The 8,052-nt window shown below is 43.7% G+C and overlaps 1 protein-coding gene across 1 annotated transcript in view; it reads right to left on the reverse strand.

Annotated features, from left to right (window-relative positions):
- Positions 1 to 1,458: 1,458 nt before the first annotated feature.
- The window catches only part of LOC125044825, a 13,171-nt gene continuing 6,577 nt past the window's right edge, over positions 1,459 to 8,052 (reverse strand). The window contains exons 10-13 of the mRNA XM_047641784.1: positions 6,474 to 6,674; positions 6,006 to 6,130; positions 2,949 to 3,086; positions 1,459 to 1,507 (exon numbers count right to left, since the gene is read on the reverse strand). Of these exons, the coding sequence (XP_047497740.1) occupies positions 1,459 to 1,507; positions 2,949 to 3,086; positions 6,006 to 6,130; positions 6,474 to 6,674 (513 nt within the window). The remainder of the gene's footprint in view (positions 1,508 to 2,948; positions 3,087 to 6,005; positions 6,131 to 6,473; positions 6,675 to 8,052) is intronic.

Consider the following 8,052-nt stretch of genomic DNA (forward strand, 5'->3'; position numbering starts at 1 on the left):
AGTGAGTGAGTGAGTGAGTGAGTGAGTGAGTGAGTGAGCGAGCGAGCGTGCGAGCGTGCGAGCGTGCGAGCGTGCGAGCGTGCGAGCGTGCGAGCGTGCGAGCGTGCGAGCGTGTGTGTGTGTGTGTGTGTGTGTGTGTGTGTGTGCATGTGTGAGAGAGAGAGATGTATGCACCACTTTCAGTGAGCAATAGGCCAGACTTTTTACTCATGTTCCTGTTAGAAATATGTACTTTTATTTGCATAGTGACTACAACACAATTTTAGCATTTCAGCAAAATACCACCATCCTTTGCTGATAGGACAGTCGAGACTTTTTGCTGAGGAACCCCCCCAATCTCTTGTTGTTGTGGGTGGGATGGAGGGGATAGGAGATGGAAATTGGGACACAGTGTTGGTGACCACCCTACCTTGGGCCTCAGCCTTCTCTCCAACCCCTTCTACTATCCACTTCCAAAGGTGTGAGAGTTGTGTTAAAAGGGTGACTTTGTGCCAGTCATGTACGGTCTGTGGGAGCCATAGGCACGGTATTCCCATTTAGTTGTCTAGCCTTTGTCCCTCAAGGGGATCCTGGGGTGTGGACTCTCGCTAATTAGCTTACCATGGCCAGTATTGAAGATTTGGAACCCTTATTAGGGGCAATTAGGCTTTTCCCTGTATCCTGTAATCCCAATGATTTCTATTATCCAGGTTCCCCAATCCAAGGCCCCATCTCATTGCCTACTATCACCCCATTCTAGTCCAAATCATCCACCCAGGTCATTTCTCAACCTCCAGAAAACATTCCTCCTCTCCCAACATGCTCAGCTTTATCTCCACCCCTACAGCTTTCTTCATCTATTACCCCCTACTCCCTTATTACTTCTCTGCAGCCTTGTGGTCCACCTCTCCACTGAAGTACCTCAACACTACCACATGTCTTCGTCCTTCTACTACCCCCACCTCTACAAACCTTTTGAATACCCTGTTTAGTCCAGCCAAGTGGGATCAAATTTTCGTGATCCCCTCTACAGCCCTTTACTCTGACAACACTCTCCTCTTCCAGCAATGTCTCCCAAAAACAAATAAGCAAAGTTTCCTTCCTGCCTTGTCACAGTTATATCCGAATCCTAAGCTAAAGCATCAGCAACCCAACACACTCAACTGCTAAATCCTGCCAAACCTCATCCCTCCCTCAATATTTATACCGGAACTGTCTCCATCTCCCAACAAACTACCCCGTCTACAACAAGGATTGGTCAGATTGTGGAGAAGACTTAGTCGCCTGCCTTGTGGACTATGTTATACCATTCCCCCTAGAGGCCGCCGGAAGCCCTCCACCATTATTGCCAAGATTCCCTTCCACAGATATGGCCTTCCCCATGATGTGGCGGAGAGTACCTCCCTATGTGACCACATCAACCTCCCCAGTCGATGTTAGAATTCCTGGCATCTAGGTCATCCTGCCAAACACTTCTGTTCACAGCTTGATGCCTTCTATGTAGTTGGCCTGGTCATGATCGATCAAACTGCTCTGCACAGTCACGCACGTGTACCGATTGTGGTGGCTCTCATAATGTGTTTATTAGGGCCTGCCCTACTACAACTTTGATTCTAAGGTAGCAGATCTCAGAGTCAAACTTGGCCCCACTTTACACGATGGCAGACAGGAAGCACGTCAAGGGTTTTTCTCCTACTCTTTACTCCAATACTACCCTTCGCTCTGCCCCTCCCCCTTCCTCCCAAGATGTTTCTACATCCCCCCACGCCACCCCAGTATCTAGTCCTCCTCCATCTTACATTTCCACTTCTACCTTCTCCCTCTCCCAGTCATATTTTTTTACCATTCAAAATGCAGACACCAGTCACTATCGCTACCCCGACACTTACTCCTCTCCCTCCTCGTTCTACCCATAGCAGGCAATCTAAACACGTCTACCACTCTCTCCTCCATCTACTTCTTCCTCTACCCCTCAGATACCCCTCTCCTCTTGTCCCCCTCATAAGAAAACCATTGTTTCTCAGACCTCTCCAACCAACTCCACTACAGAATCTCTCGAATACATTCAAAACTATCTAACCATGGCCCAAGATAACATACTTACACCTTATCCAGCCCCCAAACTCTCTCAGATCCCATTCCCTCTACACTCAAAATAACTGCCGACATCCATCCCTACTCTTGTTTCCCCTACACTCACTCCCTACCAGCACATCCTATCCCCCCCTGCTTCAGCTGCACCCCCCCCCCTTCCTTCCCCATTATCCTGGATACACATGTGACTCTGTCACAACAATTCCTTTCCCTGAATTCTCTCCCTCCTGACATTTCTTTTGAAAACCCCCCTTTCTCCTTTTGCCAATACTTACTTTACCCTACGGACATCCTTGAAAAATTCCACACTTCTTCCATTAACAACTTTCACCCTTATTAATGCCTGCCCATTTACTCACCCTGTCTACCCTCACACCTCTTTACCCATTTAAGTGCCATTTTATCCTGAACTGCTTTACGACCTTTGACATGCAACATTTGTAATCATCAATTAACCCCCGTTTTTACCCTTTTCACTACTACACCTTTTTATAGTGTTATATGACCTTTGATGTCTTGTACATGTGTATGCTTTGTAACAATTAACTATTAACCATTGCTGAGGAAGCTTTGCCGCTCTAAGCAGATGGATAAGATGTATTTCCGAATTAGGCTCATTTCAGAAGCACTGAAGTTTATCTAGTTACACGGGACTCTGTAAGTACTCTTGTTTTCAAATGACGATGTATTAGTCATATATTAAATTATCTGAAATGTAATAAGGATCCAAATATGAAATAACTAAGGAAGGGTGCAAATCATTATTGATGTTACCGTGTACAGCCGAAGTTGCAAAAGTTAAAGGAACGTTAATTCATATCGTGTCTCTATACTATGTGAGTGAGTGGATTCCAAAGTAATACTTCTTATCATACATTCGCTTTTCAATCCGTAGGTCCAGTTTGTCATCATGTAAACCCTTAGCCAAAATAAACGGAACAAGGATTAGTTCCTCCACTGTGAATGAAGTCTGGTGCCATGACGATGGTTCCGTTCGGGTGGGTACACTCGACCTGGAGACACGCCAGTTCTTCCTCAGACAATTTCCAAAACCAGGCAACTCCGCAGTGCGTGCAGTCGACCCTGGTCCCATCATCTGTTAGAAGGAAGGTTATCATCTATCAGTTCCCCTTTCTTTCTGACTCTCTCTCTCTCTCTCTCTCTCTCTCTCTCTCTCTCTCTCTCTCTCTCTCTCTCTCTCTCTCTCTCTCTCTCTCTCTCTCTCTCTCTCTCTCTCTCTCTCCCTCTTTTCCCTCTCTCCCCTCTCTCCCTCTCCCTCTCCCCTCTATCTCCCTCTATCCCCCCTCTATCCCCCCTCTCTCCCCTCTCATTCCCCCTCTCCCTCCTCTTTTTCCTCATCTCCTTTTTCCCCCTTCCCTTTCTCCCCCTTTCTCCCTTCCCATCTTCTATCTCCCTCTTTCCCCCTTTCCCTCTCTCTCCCTCTTTCTTTCTCTCTTTTTCTTTCCCCCTCTTTTCTCCCAAAACTTCTCTTTCTTTCTCTCTCTTCTCTTCCCCCTCTCCCTCTTCCCCTCCCTTCTTTTTTTCTCTCTCCCCCCCTTTTTTCTCCCCTTCTTTTTCTCTCCCCCCCCCTTCTTTTCCCCTCCTTTCCCTCCCCCCTTCTCCTTTTTTCAAAACCCCCTCTCTTTTTTCTATCTCTCTTTTTTTCCCCCTTCTTTCCCTCTCCCCTTCCCTTTACCACTCCTTTCTTCTCCCTTTTCTCCTTTTTCTCTCCCTCTCTCTTTTTCCCCATTTTTTCTCTCTTTTTCCTTTTCCCCCTCTCTTTTCTTTCCCTCCTCCCTCCACCTCTTTTTCTTCCCTTTCCTTTTTACCCCTTCTTTTTCTCCCCCCCTTTTCCTCCCTTTCTCTCCCCTCTCTCCCTCCTTTCCCTCTTTCCCCCTTCCCCCTCTCTTTTTCAACCCTCTCTCTTTTTTCCCCCCTTCTCTTTAAATTTTCCCCCTCTTTATTTCCACTCTCTTTATCCTCCTCCCTTTTCTCTCCTCTTTTTTCTCTCCTTTTCTCCCTTTTTTCTCCCCTTTTTTTATTTCCTCCCTTTTTTCCTCTCCTTTTTTTTCCCTCTCCTTTTTTTCTCCTCTCCATTTTCCCCCTCATTTCCCTTCCTTTTTTCTCTCCCCCTTTTTTTCTCTCCTCTCCTTTCTCCTCCTCTCTTTTAAACCCTCCAAACTCTCAAACCTACCTCATCTTTTCCTCTCCCCCCATCCTTTTTTTCCTCCATCTCTCCTTTTCTCTCCCTTCCTTTTTCTTCCCCCTCTTTTCTTAAACCATTCCTTTTTCTTCCCCTTCTTTTTTTCTTCTCCCCTTCTTTTCTTCCCCCTTTTTTTATCTCTCCTCCTTTTCTCTTCTCCTTTTTTCTTCTCCCTCTCCTTTAAACTCCCTTCTCCTCTCCCCTCTTTTTCCTCCAACCTCTTTTTTTCCCCCTTTTTCATCCTCCTCTTTCCTCCCATCCTCTTTTCTCTCCCTCTCTTTAATCTCTCCATTCTCTTTTCCCCACCCTTTTTTTTCTCCTTTTCTCTTTTCTCTCCTCTCCTTTAAATTTTCCCCCTTTATCCCCCTCCACCCCCATTTTCTTTCCCCTCCCTCTCTCATTCCCCTCTCCCTCTCCTTTCTCTACCTCTCTCCTTTCTCCTCCCTTTCTTTTTCTACCCTCTCCTTTTTCACCTCTCTCTTTTTCTCTCATCTCTCTTTCTCTCCCCCCCCTTTTCCTTTCTCCCCTTTCCTCTCTTTTATTCTCCCCTTTCTTTTTCTCCTCCCTTTTTCTCTCCTCCTCTTTTTCCCCCACCTCTTTCCCTCATCTCCTTTTTTTTCCCATCTTCCTCTCTAATTCTCTTTTTCCCCTCATCCTCTTTTTTTTCTCCCCCCCTTTCCCTCCTCTTTTCTCTCCCTCCCTTTTTCTCCCTTCTCTTTTCCTCCTCTCCTTTACCCCCTCCCTCTCTCTTTTCTCTATTTTCCATTCCCCCTCTTCTTTTTCTCCAAACTCTCTTTCTCTCTTTCCCCCCTCTCTTTACCCCTCCCTCTTTTCTTTTCTTTCCATCTCTCTTTTCTCTCCCTCTCTCTTTTCCCCTCCCCCTTTTTCTCCTTCTCTTTTTTTCCATCTCTCTTTTCTCTCCCCCTTTACTTCCTCTTCTTTTTCTTCCCCCCCCTTTTTCCCCCCTTTCCCTTTTTCTATCCATCTCTCTTTCCTCTCATTTCTTTTTCTTAAACCTCTTTTTCCCTCCACTCTCTTTTCCCCTTCCCCTCTCCCCCTTTTTCTCATCCCTCCTCTTTTTCTCTCCCCCTCTCCCCCTTTCTTTTTCATCCCCTCCCTCTCATCTTTCCTTTTTCTCTCCCTCTTTTACTCTCCTCCCTCTTTTTCCTTCTCTCCTCCCTCTCTCTTTTTCCCCCCATCCTTTTTATTTTTCTCTTTCTCTCTCCCCCTCCATTTTCCTCTCTCTTTTCTCTCCCTCTCTTTATCTCTCCAACTCTCTTTATCTCTCATTCATACCCTTTTCTACGTTCAAAAATATAGGTGAGAAGTGGGAGGGAAGGAAATGTACAGGAGTGGAAGGTTGCAATAAGACGGGGAGTGTAAATAGATTTTGTCGAGAGTTATAAGAATCCAGGATGAAATGGAACAAAAAAACAGCAAAATTTACATAAATGAAAATATTTGAAATAATGAATGGTATTAGAAATTATGTTAATCGGTGCACATAACACATTGACTCCGGAAAGGTCATGCAATTTCTTAATCATTATTCCCTATCAATTGAAGCAGTGATGCAAGCTAAGCTCCGTATGACCTTGGTGTCTAACACAATTATTTGTTTTAACCATTAACCATTATTCAACTGGTCACTGAAACCATCGACAGGTATTAAGTCTCCACTACAAGTAACACCTTAAATAACCTGGAGCTCGTCAAAGAGGAAACTTACAGCTCCGTGAGGCCCGTAAGGTTCTTGAGGTCGAAGATTTGGCCCGCAACGACTTCACTTTTGTCTATGATTAAGAGGGAGCGAAGGTGTGCCAACGAAGGTATCATGCGCGTGTCCACTGGCACCTGCAGGAAGAGAGGAAATGAAGAAGGGGACAATTGGAATTTGTTTAACTAAGATTCGCAGAACATATGATACAAGTATTCTTAAAAGTAACCACGATGAAATACAAAACTGAATTTCAACAAGATTGTAAAACAGACTAATCAATAGTGACACTTATTTTCACAACTATATTAATTTTATAGGATGAGATGCAAGTACTTAAGGAAAATTATAATGATGAATTATGCTATCAACTTTCAGGAACAAGCAAACTGTGTAGTCAGAGGTGAATTTTATTTTCATGCACAAATAAATCTCAGTGATGACTATACTGCGTTGTTTATTAGGTCACTTTGGTCTCACCTCAATAAGGTAGAGGTTTTCGAGGCCGGGGAAGGACTTCAAGAATGAGAGGTCGTCGTATTTGAGGGAATGACTCGACTTCAGCAGCGGACTTTTGTTCTTGACGCCCTGTGAGTCTCCAAGTATTCTACTGAAGCTTTCTCTCAGCCTTCTGGTATTTTCGGAACAAGGATCTCCAATCACGACAGTGGGACAATTGGTCTGCAATTACATGATATACTTCTAAATAAACAAAGTAAAAGTTACTACAAGTAATTTAGGAATCATCATGTACAACGGTTTCGGTTTGAAGAAAATTATCCCAACGACTCGTAATCCGTAAAGAAATTTTAAAGATAATTTCAGGCTTTTCTTGTTTACATCTTTTTCATGCTGGTTCCTGAGGTTGACTGACTTCCCTGCTTCTTTAAAGATTACTTCTCCCTGAACTAAGAAGTACGTGTCAACAAAATTCAGTCGACTTCCCGGAGGAATCTCGCAGTCCAATAACCTAACACGTAAGCTTGAACTGGAGCACTGCCTTTGTCAGTTCTTTTTTTTTTTTTTTTTTTTTTTTTTTTAATCTAGACTGATTTAACGACTATAAGACGAAGACTGGCTGCAGGGAATATCCAGTGTCACTTTCCTCTGCCACCTTCATCCCGTCTGTGTTCTGCTACAACGTTTGTGTGTAATATATGACCATTTTACTTTGCGGGTCTGCTACAGACAAATTTCTTCATTTTGGTCGAAACTTCTTTGAGATCTTAATGTTGACTTTCCACCTTTACTTGCAATATTTTGGTCCGCCATTGTGTTTATACCTTTTTTACATAAAAAATTGGCCTTAACTCCAAGAACTTACATGTCGTAAACCGAGCTAAAGCGCTGTCCTAGGGATATTGCATTTTCCTGTGCTCACCAAAAACGCGTATCTCAGACATCTTTCTACTCCTTAATGATTTGTCATTTTTCCGTTTCTTCGCTGCCACAGCTTTCCATACAAGAATCTTGAAATAGTGTCAGTAGGGACTAGACCGACAGTAAGTCTAACTACTTTCAATATTCCTTTCCAACGCCATTTCAGAGCGAAAGCCTCTTTCCGTAACATTCCTTTATTTACAAATAAAATAATGTTCTAATTGTAGCGCCATTGTCTATATTGTCATATTATTATTTGTGCTTGCGTTCCTTTTGCAAAATCTCTATATTCCAAAGTATTTTGACTTAAACACAGACACCCACATAAACAAAGCAGCTGGAATAACGTAAAACCACCGTGGTAATGGAAACACTAAAACATTTATCAGACGGTAAAAGTAAAATATAATTTTTCGGTTTCACTATCCGATGTGGAGTCTGCTAGAAACGTCATGGTTTTACTATTTTATTACAAACAGGGCTGTGTATCATTTCATGCTCAGAGAGTTGCTTTGACTACGTTTGCATCCCACTGCTATCTTGCTAATGGACAATTCATTATATGTCTTGCCGCCACCAGCATGATTTACCCAGTGACACAATAGCCAAGACGCCCACTAATAGTACACGTTACACTTGTACACGCTGAGAATCTTTTGGTCTCTGGCTGCCAGTATTC

Source organism: Penaeus chinensis, chromosome 36, assembly GCF_019202785.1.
Source record: "Penaeus chinensis breed Huanghai No. 1 chromosome 36, ASM1920278v2, whole genome shotgun sequence".
Taxonomy (NCBI): Eukaryota; Metazoa; Arthropoda; class Malacostraca; order Decapoda; family Penaeidae; genus Penaeus; species Penaeus chinensis.